Raw genomic sequence first — 25097 nt, forward strand, 5'->3', positions numbered from 1 at the left:
TTCTTTTTTTTGTTTCTTATTTACAGCATTTGTCGTCCTTCCTGTTTTCATGGGACTTAAGAATACAATATCGGAAATTTAGGTCTATGATTTGGAGAAATGTCTTCATGAGCGATTACTCACCCTGTGGAATACCTGCCAATGAACGCTGTTCAGATCATTCATTGAATGTTTTAATAAAGAGCTTTATATTGTCATTATGGCGAAAGGGGTCAAAAGATATGGGAGAAAGCGAAAACAGTCTCCAGAGTTTGCGATCAGTTGTCAGTTGTCATTCCTGAAGAAGGGCCTGTGCCCGAAACGTCGAATCTCCTGTTCCCTGGATGCTGCCTGACCTGCTGTGCTGTTCCAGCAATAAAGTTTCAACTTTGATCTCCAGCATCTGCAGACCTCACTTTCTCCTGTCAGTACGTCGAACATGGGACCTGACTGGATGTGCCAAATGGTCTATTCATGATCTTTTTCTCTTTCATATATATACATATATTTCTATGTTTCTATCTTCTTGGTTTTTTTTGCCTGGTAAAAATGTGAAGTTAATTCTTCAGTGTAGACAGAAACAGGCACCCTTATTTTATGAGAAAAGCAAGGTCGGTCAAGTTCACTGTGGCAAGTTGAATATTAAACTAAGTAGCCCGTGTGGCATGACCATCAGCTGCGATCCTCTTTTAATAGGTAAATATTCATGCTGGTGCCGTTGGACACGAAGTATTTAGTTTTGGGCTTCCCTTTTCCTGAGACATGAAATAGAAATAGCGCGTATGTTTCTCTTTGGGTGGACGACAACGACTGGACGGTGTTCACAAGCGAGATTCAGGAGGTAGATCCGATTTGTAACATATTTCCGAAGCATTGTGTGGATTTTGGATGGAGTGGCACGAGTGACGACGTTGCTCCTTTCACAAGGTTATGATGGGTGAGAAAGTGAAGACTGCAGATGCTGGAGTTCACAGTTCAGATTGTGGTGTTGGAAAAACACAGAAGGCCAGGCAGCATCCGAGAAGCAGGAGCATCGACGTTTCGGACATCATCCCTTCATCAGGAATGGTTCCAATGCCCTTTTCTTTCAGAGGGTATCACAATGGCAGAGGTTCCAATATTTTTGGAAATATCTACTTCATAAAGCTTTTAAATGTTCTATTTTTAAATATCGTTACACAATGAAAGGAGAGTGACTAATTCTCCCAGTTCAGGGTTTGGTTTAGTTTGGTTTTAGCCAGCTGTTCTGTTTGCAGCTGCTGGCCGATTTTTAGCCGGGAACCCAGAGAAGCTGCTCGGGATCCAATTGAATAGCTCCATGTTGTTCCTCTCTCGCTGAGAAATCTCTCTACTGTAAGATGACGTTTTTGATTTTATCTTTTTTTTTGCCAAGTTTTTTTCTTTAAATGGGAATAATGCAAGTATTTGGAACAGCATTAATTAAGTTGTGATAGAGTCGATTGGGTTTTCAGTAAAATCATGTCATTCTAAGTTCGGTTCTCTTCTGTTCACAATTTATTCATATGCCTGAAATGAATCCTGTTTTTTTTTTAAACTGAGTGGTTGGGACAGCTGCATCTCTCGTGGAATATCTATTCTATACCTGTTTAAAACAAATAGATAAGTGAGGGTCTGGTTCAGCTTCTTGAAATGTTTTGAGGGGGTCTGGCCTTCGCCAGAACAGTTGGCTGTGGGGCCTGGGTGGAAGGAATGGAAGGGGTGGCGGGGAAGAGAATGCAGAATATGTTGCCTGAGATCAACGATGATCTCGCTTTTTCTATTGCTCCTGGGTTGGCACAGCTGATGATGTGCTTTGTATCGTGTGCAATAGAACTTGGTTGAACTTGTGAAAACATACCACTGCATCCCTATCCAGTTTGACAACATCTTTGATCATTTATTTTAATTCACTAGCTCTGACACGTCATATGCAAGCCACTAGTTTCCTTTCTTCGCAATGTCCTGTTTGGCACACTTCAAGTGCTGCTCTCAGTCAGAGGAACAGCCAGAAAACTTTTGCCTCCAAACGTTGTGGATTGTTCGAAATCTCTTATGCAGATGGGAGTCTTAACAACTCTGCTGATGTTTGGTGAGTATCTTTGTTTTCATTCCTCATTTAAGGATTTTCATTTGCGTTTATAATGAAACCTTGGTGGAAAGAATGAAATGATGTAAGTTCTTTCTCGGTGCTCACTCTGCTTTCAACACTGCAATCCTGTTACATCCCTTGGGGTTTCTCCCTCTGTTTAATCCCCGTCAGCACTTATAGATCTGATCATCCCGGTCGACGTCTTCCATGGGTTACTCAACTTGTCAGTCACGTTAAAACCTACACCAGTTTGCACAATACCTAAATGTCTCATCATATCACCATGATTATGGCAATTCTCCTCTTGACATCTGTCTTCTGCCTAACAAGTCAATGGATATTCTATCCATGCCATCAGTATCCATACCATGCAAATATCTGTTTTCTTCTCGCCTTTCTGATTGTTGATTTGTTGAAGTTTTGTGCACATTCCTCACATAAACAATTTCAATTTAAATTTGTGCCACTCTGGTCTTGTTGGAAATTCAATGGACTAATATAACTTTGTCTCTTTAAAGAAAACCAAAGTTCAAATACACGTAACAAATGTCTTAACATTTTGTTCTTAAGTCATATCAGACAGTATCAAAAGCAAGATGAGAAAGTGGATTTCAAACGAAAATGTCGTCGTGTATTAGGAAAGTTTAAATGCAATGTTGAAATTTGAATTTTGCAACATTTCTGTAAATCAAGAATTGACAAATTAAGAATTACGGTAAACTTGCTGCGTGACGCACAAGTTGATATCCGCCTGATAGGTGCTGAAAGTATTCTTCCAAGTAAATATATAAGCAATAGGATCACGAATAGCTTTTCAGCATATTTAGCTTTCACCTCTATTCAGTACGGTTATGACTTAATGAAACATACCTGCTGTCCGACTTGGATGTGTTCTCATTAGAAGGATTAGTTAGGTTCCAAATTAGCAATCGATTGAACTCAATCATGAATAAAGACACACTTATCCCTTAGTTGGAAGATTTCCAGAGATTTACAGCCATTAAAGTTGAGACATGCTTCCTCACCTCCACCTTTAATTGCACAATCGCATGCTGAACTTTGCTGCCCTTGGTTAGAGGTTCAATCACGAGAGAGAGCTAAAATGTTTTGGCACCGCAAGAAGCCACTCCAGAATGCTCTATGCGTAAGTAACTTCACCACTCATTTTTCAAACTATCAATTTGAAAGTTTTGTTCCTTCTGAACGTTTCGTTCTCAACCAAGTATTGTCTCACACAAACCAACAGAGTGGAACTGCTCTGATATTCTTTAAAATCAAATAAATTCCTCAATGCTCAAGAACAATAGAATAGCAAAGGCTTTGTAGTCTCCACAGTGATCTGCATACATTCAACAGGACACTGTGGGCTGGCACGGCAACTCAATGGTTAGTGCTGCTGTCTCTCAGCACAACGGTTCGATTCTAACCTCTGGTGACTGTTGGTGTGGAGTTCCTCCATACATTCTCCCTGCGTCTGCACGGGTTTCCCTCCGGGTGCTCCGGTTTCCTCCTACTGTCCAAAGGTATGCAGGTCAGGTGAATTGGCCATCCTAAATTCCCCATCGTGCTAGGTGCATTTAGTCAGAGGGAAATAGGTCTGGGTGGGTTCTTTTCAGAAGGTTTGTGTGGACTGGTTCAGGCAAAGGGTCTGCTTCCACACTGTCGGAAATCTATTCTAAACTATCTCTTCTGCGTTTACCTGCCATTTCTCTCTGAATAACTTGAACATTCATTTTGCTTTCTCATTAGTTGATTAATTACACAACTGCAGCTTATGCACAAGGACAGATAGCTGACAAACCGTATTTCATAGCCCATACTACAGAATTTCAATTCTCTTCACTCACTAAACATAATGCATCATCTACAAGCAACAATGTTGGAATTCTAATAGCGTCTGTTGTATGAGGAATATATTTCTTACGCTTTCTTTCTCTGTACACCGCACCTCCCACTCAAAATATGATATTTTATATTAAACAGGCCACATATTTTGTTCATGTTATTTTTCTTCGTGATTCTTCAGTACAACGCAACTGCCAGTGTGATTACATTCAATTGCATACCTCGCTCTCTTTCTTGCTTTATGTTCTCTGCCACGTCCTCCTCCTCCTTCCTAATCGCGTAATTGATTTTGATTGCTTATAATTTGTTAACCGTTTAAAGCATTTTCTCATTTTATAACAGCTCTCATAACGTTTTGTTGGCTTTCCTTTTTTTTTGTGAACGCCTTCTTTTTAACGTTTTGAGTTTCATAAAGACTCTACCCGAACTATTTAATGACTTTCAGTGTCCATGTACTGTTTACACAATGACGTAGAACTTATTAAAGTAAGTAAAGTCTTGAAGCGAAACGGTCATCTGACACTGAGGTGTTTACTCTAATATCAATACCCGGTTCTGCACTTCCACCATTCTACCAGTCACCCCGTTTTTGCAAGTTTCCAATTTGTTGACTATCTGTTTGTTAAAATAATTTTTGATTCAACCCCGAACCAGAGCCGAGCATTTCAACATAACCTATGTTAAAGAGGCCAATGGACATAAATTTGGTATAAGTCTGGGTATCTCACATTGTTCAGTGCAAACCGTGAGATGCCACTGGGAGGAGCGCAAGGATTGTTAACAGATTGCAATATATAATACTGAATTGTAAGACGAAACGAATTCGAATATGCAGAATATGCAGAAAACTCCAAAAATAGGTAGTATGAAAGACATGTCAGTGCTGCAGATATGTTCATAGGTTAAGTAAGTAGGCAGAAATTTTGCCAAATGGATTATAATTTGGGAAAATGTGAAATTGCTCATTTTGTAAGCAAGTGCAAACGACCAGAGTGTTAGTTAGATGTAAACAAAACCTGCAGAATTCGGCAACACAGAGATATTTTGGAATATTCGTACACAAATAACAGAAAACGAGCACACACAGACAGCAGCTGGCCCATGGAATGGGTGCAAGAGTGCAAGAGTAGGAGGTCTTACTGCAACTGTTAGAAATGCTGATGAGATCACATATGAAGAACTATGAGAGGTGTTTTGTTCGTTAAGATGATGAAACTATTTCTTTTGGGCCAATTCAGTGAAATTTGAGGACGGTGATCCTCAGTTTGAAGTTTTTTTTTCTCATATGATGCAAATTGGATTATTTAGGACCTTGAGAGAGTATTTTCTGAAATGTTGTCACCTCACAAGGCAATGTCTTGAACCGGATGGTTTTGTGATCGATTAGATCCCCGACAGTGTGGAAACAGGCTATTTGTCCCAACAAGTCCACACCGACACGCCGAAGAGTAACCCACCCTCTTCTGACTAACGCACTTAACACTATGGACAATTTAGCATGGTCATTTCACCTGAAAAAAAAACACATCGTTGGAGGAAACCGACGCAGATATAGGGAGAACGTGCAAACGCCATACAGGCAGTTGCCCGAGGCTTGAATCGAACCTGGCACCCTTATGCTGCGAGGCAGCAGTGCTAGCCACTGAGCCACCGTATACAGGATTATCTAAAGAAGACTGAGATGATGACGACGTTTTGTGCCCACAGCCGATTCTGGATCATCGCACTTCCGTATCACGAAATCTGCAAGCAAAGAGTCCTATATATTTAAGGGTAAGATAAGAAGAATGTTGATCAGTCAAGGAATCAAGGGTTACGGGAAAATGGCAGGAAAATGGATCTGATTAGCCAAGATTCTCTTGCTCGGCTGAGTTGGCTCTTGGAACGTAATGGGTGACTTCTGTTCCTGCTTTTGTACCTTGTTGTATTTTTTCTCTCCGAAGCCATTTTGTTTTGGGCAATACCTTGATTATAGGTTATCGACGGAAAATGTACGGCACTTAATGCCGGATAAGTCTCTTTTTACATTGGTGGACAATGTTCATTTAAATTGAATTTGAGAACACGCTCACGGAGTTAGCAGGGCACTGACCAACCAATGAGATGTTGTTTTTAGACTGCCGAGAATATGTTGTTCTTTCAACATGAAGAAAGTAAAACACCATCATCGATGGCATTTTGTAACCTCAGAATTGTTGTGATAGTTCTTTGAAGTACGCCTTGATAAATTGATGTTTTGATTCAAACATTGAACAACCACAAAACTGTACGTGTTAAAAGAACAAACAGCTTGCTTTGAACTGAATAATGTTTTTTTTTTCTTTCTGCCCACGTGAACCCTATTACACTCAGGCCTCTCACTGCAGCTCTCACAACTACCATAACATGAGTCAATTCTGAAGCAGAGTCACTGCTCTGGAACCTTTATCTGTTTTCTCTCCAAAGACACTTCCACATCTACAAAACGTTTTCAGAATTTTGTGTTTTTGCTTGAGATCTTCACCGTCCACTACCTGTTGCTTTATCGGAATACTAATGATTGATACAGCACTACTAAAAGCCACTGACCAACTTTGTGTGACATGTATATTTGAGAATCGTATTGAAATAATTCCACTGTCATGTTTTACTATCATATTCTCCTCTTCTATATATGCAGTTCCTGTCTTTAAACTCAGGAATCAATATACTTCACGTAATCTTACGCAATGCAGTCCAAATACATAGCCGCTCACTGCATTAAAATATGTTTGTCTTCCCCACACACACTTACCAACATTTCCCTCCATACTGCTTTCATCTTAAAAAAAGAAAAATCAGCTCTCTGCTTTAACAGCAATTCTTGTCTGTCCAGTTTTATCTGAACAATTTGAACTCGGATCTTCTCTAATTAATTTCATTTTCTGTGTAATCTATTGCAGTGGCCTCGCTGGATGCTCAAGGCTGTGAGTAACCCATATTCTCTATTGTTTTCTTACTGATACTTCTGTTTGGCGAACATGTTTAAGTATTGACAATGATAATTCTCAACAAGAAACAGGCAGAGATGATGCAAATCTTAGGATTTACACAATTATATCTGAGGAGAACTTGCGACTAGATAGTCTGTGTATAAGAGGACGGAGAATGAGGAAACTGAATAATAAGCAATAACTCACCATTGCTTAAGGGTTAATACGAACGGGAATGCTGCTTTCAAACGAAAGTCAGTAGGTTTACAGGGTATTTGTGAAGATTTTGTTTCACCAAGAGGATGGAATGACCCGGAAGCAATGGCTGGAACTAGAGTTCACGGTGATGATCTCATAGCATTTTAAAAAAAGAACTTGTATGAGCACGTAAGTATCATAATATTCAATGCTGTGGGCCAAATGGTGCAAACTGAGACTAGAGCAGTCGTAGTGTTTTTTGCCAGTATACACTGGAATGTTAAAAGATATCTTCTGTACTGTATAATTCCATGCTTCCATATTTTCTCCTCAGGAAAACCTCATAGCCTTTGTGCTTTTTCAAAATAAAAGTTATTAAATTCGCACTGATTTTTACGCAACTGCCATAAGCTTTTTGCCACCATGAGATGAAACCTTGGATTAGCGTTTTGTCTTTGAATGGTGCCACTGGGACAGTAATAGTCCCTAGTAATTGCGCTGTCATTGCCCAACTGCATATTTCTCCAGGGTTACTGGGCTATCAGCCGCCCAACTCCTTGATTAGATTCAAAGACAATTTGTGTTCATTTAAGTGTTCATACTTCCTGTGTGCACTCAGACGAACCTGGCTGGAACGAAAACAAAATCCCTGTTCTCCAAACGATTATTACTTTGGAGAAAATGAGGACTGGAGATGCTGTTTTGATAGAGTCGAACAGTGTGGTGCTGGAAAAGCACAGCTGCTCAGGCAGCATCCGAGGAGCAGCAGAACTGACGTTTCGAGCATAAGTCCTTCACCAGGAATGAAATTTGTGACCCAAGAGTTAAATAGGTGGACAGTGTGGCTGGGGAAAAAGTAGCTGAGAATGCGATAAGTAGATGAAGGGGTGAAAGTGATAGGTCCGATAGGAGGGTGGAGCGGACATGTGGGAAGGACGTTGGACATGTACGACAGGTCAAGGGGGCTGATACGAGTTGGAAGGTTAGATCTGGGATAAGGTGGGGAGAGAGGAAATGAGGAAACTGACGAACTCCATTTTGATGCCTTGTGGCCGTCGGGTCCCAAGTCGGAAGATGAGACATTCTTCCTCCAGATAATAGGTGGTTAGGATTTGACAGCTGAGGTGGGCTAGTTCTTGCTTGACCTTGGGAGGGTACGATGAGGAGTTAACGTGAATGGCCACAGGGAAGTGGGGTTGTTTGGTGCGTGTGTCCCAGAGACGTTCTCTGAAATATTTCACAAGTTAGCATGCTGTCTCCCCAATGTAGAGGAGACCACATTGAGAACAATGAATACATTAGATGATGTGTCTTGAAGTACAGTCAATTCTCTGTCAGATGTGGATGGATGCTTTTGGGCTTTGAATGGAGCTAAGGAGTGAGGTGTGGATGCAGGTTTTGCACTTCTTTCAATGGCAGCGGAAAATATTGGGAGTGGAGTGTGGATTGGTGGGGTCGTGTAACTAACAGAGGAGTCACGGAGGGAATGGTCTTTCCAGAATGCAGATAAGGGTGGGGATGTAAATATATCCCTGGTGGTGGCGTCTGTGTGTAGTTGGCGGAAATGGCAGAGTATAATGTGATGTATCCAAAGGTTGGTGCGATGGAAGGTGAAGACCAGCGGGGTTCTGTCATTGTTGCAATGGAAGGGTGGTGTTCAAGTGTGAAATGGAGGAAGTGGATGAGATACGTTGGAGGGCAGCATCGACCATGTCTTCATTTCCAGTTGCAGCCTGTAAATGGACCACCTCAACTTGTTCATCCTACTCAACCACTTCAAACTCTTACCCTTGCAATGCGCAGCCATCCACTCCCTCCACTGCAAACCAACGTCACCAACAAATCTGCAGACAGGGTGGGGGAGGTAGTTTGGCCTATGGACCTCTACTTCGCAGGAGCCAAGCCCCACATCAGGGACACCTTCTCCTCCTTTCCCCCCGACCAACACCTCACGTCCCATCACCAACTCCCAGACCACCCACAAACTCATCACCTCAGGAAACATCCCACGCATAGCCTCCAAACTCAAACCCGGGACTCCCAGACTGCCCGGTTCTACCTCCTACCCAAATTCACAAACCTGACTGCTCCTGTCAACCCATCATCTCGCCTGATCCTGTCCCACTGAACTCATCTCCGCCTACCTTGACACCATCCTGTCGCACTTGGTCCAGGAACACCCCACTTATAATCACAACAACACACGTTCCCTCCACCTTCACCATGACTTCTGTTTCCCCGGCCCACAATGCCTCATCTTCACCATTGACATCGAGTCCCTGTACACATCCATCTATCATGACAAAGGCCTCCAAGCCATCCTTTTAGAACACAGAACATAGAACAAACAGCGCAGAACAGGCCGTTCGGCCCTCAATGTTGCGCTGACCTGTGAATTATTCTCAGCTAATCCCCATACACTATCCCATCATCATCCGTGTGCTTATCCAAGGATTGTTTAAATCTCCCTAACTGGTTGATTAAATACATTGGCAGGTAGGATATTCCACGCCTTTACTCTCTGAGTAAAGAACATGCCTCTGACATCTGTCTTAAATCTATGACCCCTCAATTTATAGTTACACCCCCCTCGCACAAGCTGATGTCATCATCCTCGGTAAAAGACTGATAATCTTGTATGTCTATCAAATGCCCTCCTAGCTTTCTTCTTTCCAATGAGAACAGACCCAAGTTTCTCAAACTTTCCTCATAAGAGCTTCCCTCCAGAACAGCAACATCCTGGTAAATCTCCTCTGCACCTTTTCCAATGTGTCCACAACATTACCGAAATTTGGCGACCAGAACTATGCACAATATTCCAAGTGAGGCTGCATTAGCCTTTTGTGTAGTTCCAGCATGATATTGCGGCTCTGGAACTCAATCCCTCGACCAATGAAACCTAACACACCGTATGCATTCTGAACAGCACTATTAAACTGGATGCCAACTTTCAGGGATGGATGTACGTGGACTCCAAGATCCCTCTGTATACCCACACTACCAAGAATCTTTCCATTGGCCTTGTACTCTGCCTTCCTATTATTCTTCCCAAAGTGAATCACCTCCCATTTAGCTGCCTTGAACTCCATAATGAAGGATGTTGCATTGCATGGCACGATACTTGTGAGAAGTTGAAGCGCAAAGACAACGAGCAGGCGCTACTGTGATGCGAACCCAAGAGCTCTTATTTACTAGGCAGGTATTTCAATCAATGGAATCACGGCGCCACACAGGAAGTGCTATTCCTTCCTCTTATGCTGACCCAACCAGAATCCTTCCACTGACACTCTCATTCGATTGGATGAACTGGTCCTCAACCTTTGCAGCTTCTCCTTGTAATCCTCCCACGTCCTCCAGATCAAAAGGTTAGCCATGGGCACCCGCATGGGCTCAGCTATGCCTGCCTCTTCGTCAGTTACGTGGAACAGCCCATCTTCTGAGCTACACTGGCACTAATCCCCACCTTTTCCTCCGCTCCATCGATGACTGTATTGGCGCTACCTCGTGCTCCCACGAGGAGCTTGAACAGTTCATTAACTTCACTCACAGCTTCCATCCAGACCTAACCTTCACTTGGACTATCTTGGACATCTCACTCCATTTCCTGGACCTCTGCATCCCCATTTCCGGCCACCGACTCAACACGGACAGCTACTACAAACCCAGCAGCTCCCACAGCTACCTGGACTACACTTCCTCCTACTCTGCCTCCTGTAAAAATGCTATCCTTTATACCCAATTCCTCCACCTCAGACGCATCTGCTCCCAGCAGTATAAATTCCAACAAAGAACAGTGCAGATGACCTCCTTCTTCAAAGACCACAATTTCCCCTGCGACGCGTTCGGCAATGCAGTCTAGAGCATTTTCCACTTGCCGCACGTCTATGCTTGAACCCCACCACACGAATCAGAATAATGGCATAGCCCTGCTGGTCGTCACCTTCCACCCCAGCAACCTCCTGATGCATCACAGTATCCTCCGACATTTCTGCCACTATAAACAAACCCTCATGGGATATATTTCCCTCTCCATCCCCATCTACATTCCAGAAAGACCATTCCCTCCACGACTCCCTCGTTAGGCGCATGCACACCAGCCACCCACCGTTGACACCCAGCATTTTTCCTGACACCGCAAGAAGTGCAAAACCTCCGCCTTTATCTTGCCCTTATCTCCACAAAAAGCACCGAAGGATCCTTTCACCTCCGAGAGATACTTGCCTGTACTTCCACACACATCATCTACCCTGTCAGTTGCTTTGATCTGGTCTACTTTATATTCGGAAGACTGGATGCCAACTTGTTCAATGTTTCAGAGAAGATCTCTGGGACATACACATGAAAAAAGCCACCACCCAGTAGATAAACACTTTAAATTCCCCTTCACTTCCTCTAAGGACATGGAAGAACTAGGCCTCTTCTACCTCCTAACCCTAAACAGCCGATGTCTAGAGAAAGAACGCCTCATCTACCGCCATTGGACCCTCCAACTACACGAGATCAATGTGGATTTCACTAATTTCTTCATTTCCCCTGTTCCCACCTTATCCCAGATTCAACCAGCCAACTCAGCACAGGCCCCTTGACCTGACATATCTGTCCATTTTCATTCCCACATACCACTTGAACCTCTTCTCCGATCTATCACCTTCACCCCTAATGTCATCTAGCATTTGCATTCTGAGCTACATTCCTCCCAGCGCCACCCCTCCCATTTATCTCGCAGCCCCCTTGGGCCACAAGCCTCATTTCTGATGAAGGGCCTATGCTCTAAACTTTGATTCTCCTGCTCTTCCAGTGATGCCTGACTGGCTGTGCTTTTCCAGCATCACACTTTTTGATTATTGCCTTAACCACTGATGCAAGGCAGCAGAAGTCCAGATGGTTCATTGTACATACGCCAAATCTTTGAAATACTTTAAATTGATCTTTTTGGTTCACACCTATTTCAAAACTGGTTGCTTATGCACAACATAAATGCTTTTGGCGTGAAATTTTACCTCCTTAGATTATTTGAGGGGTTCTTTATCTAGTTACATTTCTATGTGATCAATTCCAAGAGTTCTAATGCTTCTCAAAGATTCCCAGTGTTACATTTTCCTGCAGAATAAGATTAAGTAATTAGCTTGGTTTATTTCGAGCATACAGATACAGATAAAACTGAATTCGTAATTATATTGGACAACTATGCATTTTGCAGACAGTACTGGCCAGAGATAAATTGCGAATTCTTCATGGTAAGCATTTGGAAATTTAGAGAGCTGTGGTGAGAACGAATAACGTTGACATGAAGGCAGCATCAGATTGATTATGATTTCAAGGAGCCCAAGCAAATTCTGGTCTTTGGAAACCATTGACGAAAAGCTTGCTTTAGTTGGAATCACATCTCAGAGAGAAGAATATACACTTATGTTTATTAATTTCAATTGCAACACTTCAGTACCAGCGATGCAGGAACTCCTCTGCGTGTCGTCATTTCAGAGAGACATTTTCGGTAGCATCGTTAATTCTTCACACAAGCTTAATCAGTGTGCCTCACTGACGGAGTGCCCACCTCAGAGACACTAGTAAATCACTAAGGGAGATGGCTATCCACAGTGACAGAGTTGATCACTGTGACACATAGCAGTGTCAGCATGCAATTTGAAGCCAAGCACTTAGGCTGAATTCTGGCATTTGATGGTCAGAATTAGCAAGGACAACAGATTTACCTCCTTTAAAGGCATTCGTGACCCAGAAGGTTTGAAGGAAAAATACCACATACTTTTCTAATTCAGAGATTTAAAGTCAGCTTATTATCCTATATTGATGTAGTTAATTAACTGATAGCCAATTTACCAACTACACCATATTCTCAACGTGACTTCAAAGAAAAAAGGAACAAGAAATTACACAACTAACTACAGTCGACACTGCCCAAACCCCAACACTTGACAATACAGGGACCATTTTGAGAAATATAGGGCATTCGCAACCTGCTGTATGAGATTAATAATATCACAGAATATGTGAATACATTTTCAACATAAACTGATTCCACTTACGTTTATTATGGTGAAACCACAAACGCATAGATCTCATTATTGACATAACGACGCCTTGTCCATACTCAGAGACACTAGAAGCATTTCCGATTTATCATCGGAATTAATCCTTCACCGGTTGCGAAACTAGGATTTGAACCCGTTCCCACCCAGTCTGGCTCTGTTCATTATTCACTTGATTACATTATCTGGAAGGTCGGGAGAAACTGCTTCCTCTCGTGGGTGCATGTGGAAAACGGACAGAACTGCAAACAGTTAATTGATAAGGGAAATGTCATCAGAAAAATAAAATGTTTTTGCACACAATACGTGGGGAGATTCTGGAATGCACCGCGTGAGGTATTTTATTTGAGAAGAGAAATAGATTGCTAATTAGAACAGCAAAGTCGAGGGAAAGAAAACTAAATTATTTCAAAAGCTCATTCCACAGGTCGGTCGACAGTGCCATCTGAATTCTCTCATTCGACAATGTATCAAATCTGTGACTTTAAAGAAGCAGAATTGATACCGTGACGCCATTTCAGTTTCTTTATTCTGCGACAATATCTTGCGACAAGAAAAACAGGAAATACAACCGCTAATTAATAAATAGCGTGCTGTCATTTCTAGAATTTGGCCTTGCTGATGAGTCAAAATCACGTTTCCAAAGAAATGATCTGCTTGCGATAAAGTTAGGCAGTTGGCGGTAAAAGAAAGCAAAATGAACGTTCATAAGAATGCTGCTTTGGATCATGCAATTATACTACGAAGGGAAATTGAGTGAATCGTTTTTTTAGACTGTGAAATCATTGAGTCACAGAGATGGATAACACAGAAAATGTCCTTAGACCCATCTTGAAAGTGCTGGTCGACCCAACCATTATACAATGCCAATCCAATTTCCTAGCACAAGACCCCCAAAAATTGCATGTTTTGGCATTTCAAATGTGTATCAACATACATTTTGAAATGTTATGAGTGTTTCTGCCTTTAACAACATTACAGATAGCAAGTTCGAGATTTTAACCACGTCTCTTTTTTTTCCCACGCATTTCCTCTAAGCAGTCTACACTACCATAATCTTAAATCTATCATTGTTTCCTCCAATAATCCGATGACTCTCTTCTTGTGTACTCTATTTATGTTCCTCAAAATTTGGTACACTTCAATTATGTCCCCTCTCAATTCCATTTGGCATAAGGAAATCGACCCCAGACTGTCTAATATTTCTTCATAACTAATCCTCTGTAGACCAAGCAAAGCCTTTCTTCAGATTGTCTGAACCATCTTCAGTGCGGTAACACCCTTCTATAATTTAGATTTCAGAACTGCATTTAGCATCCGAGCTGTTGTCTACCCAACGTTTTCTGCATTTGCAGCATATCGTCTCTGTAATTTCTTTCTATGTCTTGGTCAAGAAAGGAAATTATGGCATGTGCCTTCTCAAAAACTTTATTGTACTGTCTTGATACCTTAGGTATACAAGCAGGCCAATGACCATATGATCTTTAGTTCCATCCAGTGTCCTACCATTCAACACATGCTCCTTACATTGTTTGCCATACAAAGGGTATATCCTCCACACTTACTTTTTCTTGGATTCAATTCGATTTGGCGCTGATCAGCCTATCTGATCAGCTTGTCTGTACATTTCTGTAAACTTAAAATATCTTCTTCAACTTTTAGAACCTCACCTTTGTTTGTATTCCAGTCCAGCTCTTTTCCACAAACACCAAGGCCACCAAACCTGACGCATGTGGGACCCCCTAACACAGACTCCAATTGGATAAGGAACATCCTTCAACCATCATGCTCTCTTGCCTGCCATTAGCTAATTCTAGCTTAATGTTGTCAAATATCCTTGGAGCACACGTACCCCTATCTTTGTTATGAGTATCCGATGCATCAAAAGCCTTTCGGTGTCCAAGAACATTATATTAGAAGTATTTCTGTCATCTATACCACTGGTCATCTGTACAAAAAATCTTAATCCAGTTGGTCTGCCATGAAGGCTGCATAACAAAATCATGTTGATTGCTCTTGATTAATCTCTCCCTTTCGAAATGTAAAGTAATTCTGTCTCTCAGAATTAGTTCCTAAAGTTTCCCAACAGCGAGGTAAGACTCACCGTTTCTTTAATCTCTTGCTTCCCTCTTGAATTTCGAAACTTCATTGACTGTTCTACAATCATCTAATATCTCTCCTGTAGTCAGAGAGCAACTGAAAATTCCACAAGCGCCCCAGTCAACAACGTGCAATGCATTTCATCCTGTCCTGGATTTTTCTGTTCTACATATCACACAGAACCTCACCACTGATCATGCTAATGTCTTTAATTCCACCAGAGACATGCTCCTTGATTTCTGTAACACATCATCACTCTCACCTGTGAACACCAGCATAAGGTATCTATTTCGAAATATCAGAACACCCTTTAGCTCCATGCACTAATTACCAGATTCTTATCAGGCCCTATTTTTTCTCTCAAAAAAGTGTATCCTTTTACCCTTAGTACACCTGTAAGTGAACTTGGTATTTCCTACTCCTTTAACTGCAAGTAATCTTTCATATCACATTTTAGCTGTCTTAAAATAACATCTCATTTAGCTATTTTAAACACTCGGCCTCTGCTATAACACACTTTCTTTTCTCCGAATCCAATACTGTGCATCCCTCAATATTGATGCTTGCACCCTTTCATTGAAACATGTTGAACTTGTGTGCTTCATTATTTCCTTTTTCAACTCACCTTAACTTTCTGAAGCCGATTCAATTGAAAGTCCCACTGTTGGCATTGACGCAAATGCAGGTTTACAGGCCCGCCTTATTCCTGCACTTCATTGAAATAATTGCAGATTTACTATCTTCAAAAATGTGGGAGAACATTTCTATTCTGTAGATGTCAAAGAAGACTGCAATAATTTCAATTTTGTCTCACTCCACAGATGCTATCACATCTGTTCAGTTTCTTCAGGACGTTTTACGTTCATTTCGGACTTGTGGCATTTTAGTTTTCTGATGGAAATCAACACAATATGTTCTATTTCCTGCTAGATCCTAAGTTTTGCACTGTCAGATGCACATTATAACATTGTGGATGCGGCAACAATAATCGTGGATGAGGCTGACACAGTCAAGCATAGAATCATAGCAGATAGGAGCAGGAGGAAGCCATTCTGTCCTTTGGGCATGTTCTGCCATTCATCACGATCATGCTTGACCTTCCAACTCTCTTGCCTAACACTGCTTTCTCTCCGTAACCTTTGATCCCATTCGCCCCATATGCTGCACTTGCTGCCTCTTGAACACATTCAATGCATTGGCATCAACTACTTCCAGTGGTAATTAATTCCACAGGCTCACCAATCTTTGGGTGCAGGAGTATTTCCACATTACAGTCCTAAATGGTGTACCTCGAATATTCAGCTTGTGACTCTTGCTTCTGAACACAAGCACCATCAGGTATATCCTCATTGCATCTACCCTGTATACTCCTGGTCGAAATTTATAAGTCTACGTGAGATCCCTTTACGTTCATCTGGATGCCAGTGAAAGCAATCCTCACCAAGTCAATCTCTCCTCATACATCAGTCCCGGTATCCTGGAATGAGACTGCTAAACCTTCAGGACAGTCCCTCGAGAGCACGAACTTCTTTCTAGGTGTGGCTTCACCAAGGGTCTGTATAACTGCAACAACACACTCCTGCCCCTGTACTTGAATCATGTTGCAATGATTAACGAATGAATGGTTGTATCATGTATGAAATGTTTTACGTTTTGTTCATCATTTAGTTGCACTACCCCAACCAACCATGACCGTGGACCCACCACTGAAGATAATTCTGCCAGGAGAAGAATTTTTATTGATCTGCCATTTCCCTCTCACGCGCTGCAATGTTGAATTCTACAGGAATTACACTCATCGAATCTCGTCTATCTTTGACGTGAGCCACGCTGCAACCTTGAAGAATCGGGAAGACAGGACATCAATAGGACACAATTCTTACATGTGTAAATATCAAAAATTCTTCGACAACAACAAGACTTGGGAATATTCACGTCTCAGTGAGCCCACAGAGTTAATCATAACAGGTAAGACATAATTAATCAGGTTATAAATAGAAAACCAATACAAATAATAAATGAATACGTCACAGTTAAGGACATCCAGGGCTTCTGCGAATGGGCTCTGTCTTTAAATGCTGTTTCTTCAAATAATCTTCCTTTCCCTACTTTTACTCATTATCCCCCACTTTCATTGCCAACAACGTATTCGAGTACACTTTTGAAATATTCCATTGGATCTGTTACCGCTGTCGTTTCAGTCAGCATATTAGAGATGAAAATGACTTGTCATATTGGCCCTTTCTCCCGCCCCAAACTCATCGTCAGCCCTTCTGCTTCCTTTGCACATCACCTTCCATTTGATTCTAAACAGTGCAGCCAACGGAAAAAAAAGTTCCTACATATCACTCCCCATTATTTCTTTACCTTGAACATCTCAATAAAATTTGCCACTAAGCCTTCACTTCCTTAAACAAGCAAATTTGTCAAATGTCATCATTTGAAAAACTTGTGCCATTCCTATGACCAGTGTGTTGACCTTTTCCTGCACCGTTTCTCGGCATTTCTTAAGTTCTGCTTCACCAGCTTATTTAAGGATGGTGGATTTGATTTTGTTCCTCTATTTTTTTTTTGGAGGTGTAATTCCAAAACCCACGATTTCTCTAGAACCAGCCTCCGGAGCGGTGACAGTAGGGGGAGAGGTTCAAATCAACTGCACGAGCAGCTATCCAAGCCACATCGCCCGTCTGTACAAAAATAATAGCAGAATTCCTATATTAACTAAGAACGTATCAGACTCTGAGCAGACAGTTATCTTCACCATTGAAGACCTTGAAACGCTGGATAGTGGAGAGTACAGCTGTAGTTTTGCGAAAACTTTAAAAGGCACAGAATATACTTCATCCCGTAGTGACACTGTAAAGCTGAATGTTACATGTAAGTAAAATTCTACTGAAATTACATCGCTCTCATCATTCTCGTAACATTCCAACTTTTACACATTTGAACTGTTTTTGTTTTCATGCAAGCCTGCTGCACTTCAGCGTGTTTTAGGAGCTGCGTTGGAGCTTCATAAGCTTAGTTTTCTGAACTCGTGGTTTGTGTTGCACTCCAATGTTGCTCGTAACATGGGTTCAATTCCTGCAACAGCCGATCTTAATGTCCCTCTTCCTCAGCCTTCCCCTCCATTGATGTATCATGGCCCTCTGAATAGAAAGCCATCGGCGGTCTTTCTCCAACGATAGAACTGTACGGGAGGTCAGCCATACCATGGAGATTTTACCTTCTGCAGCTCCGTCCTTACCATTCTTTTATGCATTTCCAGTTGAAATGTTTGTCGGTGTTTCAGATTGTTGCATAAGCAGTTTCATTTCAAGCCGTTCATGGCCTGGACCACTGCACACTTAGGGCCATTTTTAATTCCATAATGTCTGCTCTGTGTGGTGGCTTAACCTGAGGACCACCAGGCTTCAAGGGAGGAGAAAGGTGGGGAAGAAGGAAGTTCATATTAAACTCGGCTGTTGCAGGAACTGAAAGTACGTTATGAGCAACACTGAATTACAAGCAGGAGAAAGTGAGGTCTGCAGATGCTGGAGATCAAAGTTGAAACTTTATTGCTGGAACAGCACAGCAGGTCAGGCAGCATCCAGGGAACAGGAGATTCGACGTTTCGGGCACAGGCCCTTCTTCAGGAAGGGCAATTAAACAATTCCTGAAGAAGGGCCTGTGCCCGAAACGTCGAATCTCCTGTTCCCTGGATGCTGCCTGACCTGCTGTGCTGTTCCAGCAATAAAGTTTCAACACTGAATTACAAGCCAACTGTCCAGAAAATTGAGTATACCAAGCCCCAATACAGCTGGAAATACTATGGGTATTGTGATAAATTTGCATAAATAAACTGTTTGTAATGTATAAAAGTTGGATTTACCCAACGATTTGCAGCTGAATACTTCACTGCCTCGCAGCAATCATGGGTGGGTCTCTGACGTTGTTTTGATGTGTGCAAATGGAGTATGAGGAGAATGTTGATCAACTAGTCAACTTTCTTATTCGTCAAGATAAACAATTAACAACCTTACTGAAACTGACAACATGTACCAAGTGGCTGCGAGAATCGATGGTAAGAAATTATTTCCCTTCGCTGAAGTATGTGTGTGTGTGCGTGTGTTTGTGTGCGTGTGAATGTTTGGGATTCGACGCTCATAACAGACTGGTTAACCTCACTTCCACACTGTTAGCGCGAAAATTGTCCCATCACAATGTAACAATGGTTCCACTGCTTTGACAAAATTGCCAAATTCTGCTTGAATGTGCTTCGTTACAGATGATATTTCAAAGCCAACGATACATATGGAGCCAGCCTTTGGTACCATAAGTGTGGGTGGGCGAGTTCAAATTACCTGTAACTCCAGCTCGCCAAGCATCGCCTCCCATCTATACAAGAAATATGTCAACAAACCTTTTGATGTTCACAATAACTCCGGATCCGAATGGTCAGTCACCTTTATCATGCAAGATCTTGTACCAGCTGAAAGTGGGAAGTTCTGCTGCAGTTTTATGAAAATGGCAAATGGAGAGGTATATGAAACGTTACGTAGTAACTTTGTGAACATCGTTGTAACTGGTGAGTGATATATGCATTGAAGCATCTGTATTTCACATTCTCACAAAAAATCCCAATTTCAGTATTTTCGAACCGTAATATTCGAATTCCATATTCTGCATGGTAGCATATCTGTTCTTTCATTTTAGCTATTAATTGTTCATTCTGAAAAATGATTGTTTCTTTGCATACACCATGAAAGTTTTGCAGCACTGAGGATTACCTGCAACTGTGATCTCAGCTCCATCTTTCTGTTTGGTGTTCAGGAATATGTTTGTTAACAGCATGATGATTTAACGCTGCAACCTGCCAATTATTTTCCCATTTGATCAGTACCCAATAGTGTTGATCCGACTGCATTTTAGTAATGTCGCACTTACGTTAGAGCCCGGGTGTCCTTGGAGAAGGAGCACGCGGTGTCCACCAACACCCTGGAGTTGTTCAGGGAGAGGTGGGCACCGCAGGGAGTGGAGTGCATCATTTCTCCCTCCAATTCTATTTTGATTTAGTCCCTACCCTCCCCTTCACTGTTTTGATCACACAGCACTGTCCCTTGATGTGAAGGGCAGTGCTTGTCACTGGCCACCCGGGTGTTTTCCTATCTTCCTGGTGGTGGAATTTGAATAAAGATTCGTGCACTTTGTGTCTTTCACTGTGTCTCCCACCTGCACACACACACCATGGGTGCTGGGGATAAAATAAGCACTACCACACTTAGGTGGTAGTGTGGGGGTTGAAAAATAAAGTAATGTCGCACTTGGGAAGTAGTTTTACCTCTTTGTATAAGCTGCTCCTTTGGCAACGTCAGAATTTACTGATTTTAGCTTCTGCACTGTTTATTGTCGACAATATAGGACTGGAATCTCACAATAATTTGCAGGCTTCCGAGAACATCTGCCAAAAAGGTCCATTACAAGATGGATCTAAGACAATTTGTCATTCATATGCAAATTTCTTTTACTAGTTTAACATCTATTGAATAATTTTAAATATAAACAGAGCAAGAATCAAGAGTACTTTTTACAGTGTTAGACTGTTCATATAAGGAATGATATGTTTGATTAATAGGAACTGGAATCAAATTTCGTTGGTCACCATGTTTGGGCGTTACTGTTTTGTGCTGCGAGGTATAATAGAATTATCCTACGTCCTTTAGAGTTTATGGAAGTTTTAGATGATGATCGCTGAAAGACTGCCACCCCCCATCAAACCCCACCCCTACCCACATCCCCGACCTCATTCCCCAACCATTGAATGCACATTTTAGAATTGATTGATAAGGCGATGTATGAAATCACCATTAAAACATAAATACATTGCATTTATTTTTTCCTTTCTAGTACCATGTTTCAAGTATTCTTCAGACTCCAATGCAAATTTGCTCATCTTTGTTTCCTTTTATTTTCTGTGTATTAATAGACATTTTAATTTTCTGTGATCTCTATTTATTACAGCTGAGTTACCAAAGCCAACAATATCTGTGGTGCCAGCTTCTGGTGTCGTTACAGTCGGGGACAGCGTTCAGATTAATTGCAGCAGCAACTACCCCTGTCAGACCTCTCAATTGAACAAGAAATATGGCAAGATACCTGTTGCTACACGGCAAGTGTCAGATTCTGAGGTATCAGTCACCTACAAAATGAGAGACCTTGAGCCAAAGGAGAGTGGGTTGTACGCCTGCCATTGCTTAGCTATTGTGAAAGGAGCAGTTTATAAATCACCCCTCAGTGACTTTATGGAGATCAATATAACTGGTAAGGATGATGTTATTTAAGACGTCTCTGAATGTCATTATTTTTAAAAAGTCCGTTTGGCATAATGGCATTTTATTCCTATGTACTATCTGATTTTATGGCTCAAGAGTTTGCGCCTGTAGACTTATGGAGAAGTTATTTATCATGACACCACAATTGACAGTGTGTTTAAAAGCTTGGTGGGCAGCACGGTGAATGATGCCTCCCTCCAGGGGTTGATTAGGTTATTTCAGGAAATTGTTTCTCGCTGGTAAATGAGGAAACCATTTCTGAACTCAAGTCTTATGCGGAATGTAGCGTCCTCTGATGGTGGAGCATTCTTTCTGTTGCCAACAGGTGTAAGGTGGCTCGTTGATGGAGTTGAAGTTTGATAGTATATGCCTGATTCTCCAACATTACAGATCTCGCCCAGTGCTTACAATGAGGGGTGGGGATGATGAAGTGGATTCAGGAGGTTAGGTCTGTGAAAATGTCTACGCCGATGTCAGAATAATATAATTCTCATAGAGTCATGCTATTGTTCCAAAGTGTGTCGTGTGTGCTCCACGTTTGTCATGTAACCGAAACTTAATTGATTCTAATTGCCATCAAATCTACTTGTATCGATTCAGCTTTATGCCATTCCAATTTCAGATATTCTCCCGACGGCCATGATCTCTGTACACCCACCGTCCGGGGTGGTCAATAGAGGGAATACATTTCGTCTGACCTGCTCAGGATCCATTCTGAGCTCTGGTGGTTGGTATTATCTCTATCAAGTTGGCGAGCAGACTCTTTCCAAATCGGTAGCAGGCTTTGTTCAATCCACTGCTTTCAACATCCTAACAAGAGCTGGAACTTGGAAATACAAGTGCCAATACGCGAGAAAAGTAAATAAAACGAAGCATTATTCACCAACCAGCGAACCGGTGCTGGTAACAGTGAGAGGTAAGTGACAATGTTCTTCATAGCATGATCTGGAATGTACACATCAGATCAACATATACGCTGTGGAATACTGAAGACTGCCCTCACTTTACCTGAATATATCATTAATCTCGGGCCATATCTGAAGCCACGATTGTCCTTCCCCAAGATGAACATGTGATTATGGATCCCGTGATATCTGTGCCAACGATTCCACTTCAGAATCTTTGGCGTGCTCTATTCTTGCCTTGGCTCGTACGCTGCTGTTACCCACCTACACACTTCTTTTCAGTCTTGCCTTGACTTTTATGTCACTCCCTGCACGGGTCCAAATTGACCATGCTCTGTAATCTTCAGTTTCCCCATATGCTGTACTCAATGACTTTAATAGCTCTGTGTCCAGCATGGTCACCATAATAAGATTCTAGTCTTCCTTTGAACAGAAATGTCGATAAATTTATTTATTTTTCATTAATCCACAACAATTCTCCTTCTCCATTCAATTACTATCCAACACACCTCATTTATGTCTCTTGGCAACTTTACAAACATCTTCTGCATCTTTCAACTTCTTCTTCCTGTTATTGTATAGGCTATTCAATGTTTTTATAACCTTCTCAATGTCTTGAATGCTCAGCATATATTCAAATATTTCCATGGCCTCACTAACTCTATAGCCTCCCTCAGACGTTAAACATTTCATTACCATTTCACGTCTCTCAATTTCTCGGCACCTCCGCTATCATAGTTTCAGATGTTCATAGAAATAAAAGCAGCAGTTGGCCATTTGGCTCATCGAGAGTTCTCTACCATTCACAAAGGTCATGGCTAATCCATCTACAATCTCGTCCCTATTCGTCCAAACTGTAATATCCTCATAACCCTTATTTCCCTTTCATGCAGAAACTGTGTTTTGAACATATTTAATGAAGCTGCTTCTTTAGGCACAGAATTCCATAGATTCACTACTCTCTGGTAAACGAAGATCTTCCTCATCTTTGTCCAAAATCCACTCCTCCTTATCTTGAAGCCATGTTTCCTCGTCTTAATCTCACCAATCAGCGGAAACACCTTGACTGCATCTATCTTTTCTAAACTTTAATAACTTTTAATGTTTTTAGAAGATCCTCTCTCGTTCATCTAATTTCTAGCGAGTACAGCCCTGGGCGGCTCAATCTCTCCTCATAGGGTAACCCCGTCGTCTCTGGAATCAACCTGATGAACTTCCTGTGCACCACCTCCAAAGCCAGTATATCCTTCCTCAGATAAGGAGACAGGGTGGCGGCGTGGCTGATTGGTTAGCACTGCTGCCCCACAGTGCTGGAGACCTTGATTCGATTCCAGTCTTGGGAGTCTGTCTGCGTGGAGTTCGCAGATTCTCCCCCTGGCGTGGTTTTCCTCCGGGTGCTTGGGTTTCCTCCCACAGTCCAAAGATGTACAGATTAGGTGAATTAGCCATGCTAAGTTGCCCATAGTGTTCAGGTATGTGGAGGTTCGATGCATTATTGAGGGTTAAGCAAATGATAATAGGGGCTGATGATTAGATTACTCACAGTGTGGAAACAGGCCCTTTGGCCCAACATGTCTACACCGACCCTCCGAAGAGCAACTCCCCAGACCCATTCCCCTACATTTACCCCTTCACATAACACTACAGGCAATTTAGCACGGCCAATTTACCTAACGTGCACATTTTTTGGACTGTGGGAGGAAACCGGAGCACCTGGAGGAAACCCACACAGACATGGGGAGAATGTGCAAACTCCACACAGACAGTTGCCTGAGGCGGGAATTGAACCCGGGTCTCTGGCGCTGTGAGGCAGCAGTACTAACCACTGTGCAACCGTGCCACCCACTTTCTTCATCATCATTACCACCCCACCCCCACCCCCACCCCCACCCACACCCACACCCTACCCCCGGGGGTGGCCCGTACCTGTGAATGATAGGTCTGTGGGTTACTCTTTGAAAGGTAGTGTGGCCGAAGGGCCTACTTCGACACTGTCGGGATTCTATGGAGACTAGAACTGTGTACAATAATTCTATCGCTTGAATATCCTCCAACCTCTACAGTTCTCAGTGTCATGTTCAAAACGTTCAATTATGCTTTGATCCTAACTATTATCTTCAGACTTCTCCAGTCCTTTCATTTATTATTCTCTTAATCGAATGGACTCATCTTGACGCTAAATTCCTGCCTATATCGTGTCGTTGGGTTCAGAGAGAGGGAGGAGGTACGGGGCCATGGGTATATCTGGACGTGAGGATAAGATTTGTCTGAGTTATAAACGTAATTGGAAACAAGTTGGGAACCAAAGGGGCGAAGGAGATGGAAAGACAGAAAGATCAACTGGTATTTTCGGTGTACAGAAGAAATCTCTTGTTGATATTCTTTTTTCTGTCTTCACATTTTTATAGACCGGAACGGAGCATCCCATGTGTATTTTAGTCCTTTGTATCTGTTTGGCTTTGTCCTTCTTGGGAGTTTAATCATCCTGCTAACAGAATAAACCCATTCCAGCAATGCACCATGAAGGCAGAAAGTATTCAGGAGCCCATCTCTTGACAAAATTATGTTAATAACGAAACCGTTGCAAAGTTTACATATTTGCGTGATTGAACTGTATTCTCTCGTTTATCAAACGTAAATAAAGTGATTCTATTTTCTCCTGCTGCAAAAGACCG

The 25097-nt window shown here is 42.0% G+C and overlaps 1 protein-coding gene across 3 annotated transcripts; it reads left to right on the top strand.

Annotated features, from left to right (window-relative positions):
* Window positions 1-1893: 1893 nt before the first annotated feature.
* On the top strand, window positions 1894-25084 carry LOC122544480 (immunoglobulin superfamily member 1-like). Of its 3 annotated transcripts, none has more exons than XM_087984906.1 (8): window positions 1894-2068; window positions 6835-6858; window positions 16878-17177; window positions 17787-18086; window positions 19474-19773; window positions 21207-21506; window positions 22140-22433; window positions 24831-25084. In XM_087984906.1, exons 1-8 carry the CDS (start codon window positions 2032-2034, stop codon window positions 24920-24922), a joined length of 1647 nt encoding a protein of 548 aa, XP_087841032.1. In that variant the 5' UTR covers window positions 1894-2031; the 3' UTR covers window positions 24923-25084. The 3 variants fall into 3 exon arrangements, with proteins under 3 accessions (XP_087841032.1, XP_087841033.1, XP_087841034.1); XM_087984907.1 differs by lacking the exon at window positions 1894-2068 and adding an exon at window positions 3001-3212; XM_087984908.1 differs by lacking the exon at window positions 1894-2068 and adding an exon at window positions 5551-5686.
* The last annotated feature ends 13 nt before the right edge of the window (window positions 25085-25097 follow it).

The sequence above is a fragment of the Chiloscyllium plagiosum genome, unplaced genomic scaffold (assembly GCF_037043375.1).
Source record: "Chiloscyllium plagiosum isolate Xiang-an unplaced genomic scaffold, Cpla_swu_hap1 HiC_scaffold_49, whole genome shotgun sequence".
Taxonomy (NCBI): Eukaryota; Metazoa; Chordata; class Chondrichthyes; order Orectolobiformes; family Hemiscylliidae; genus Chiloscyllium; species Chiloscyllium plagiosum.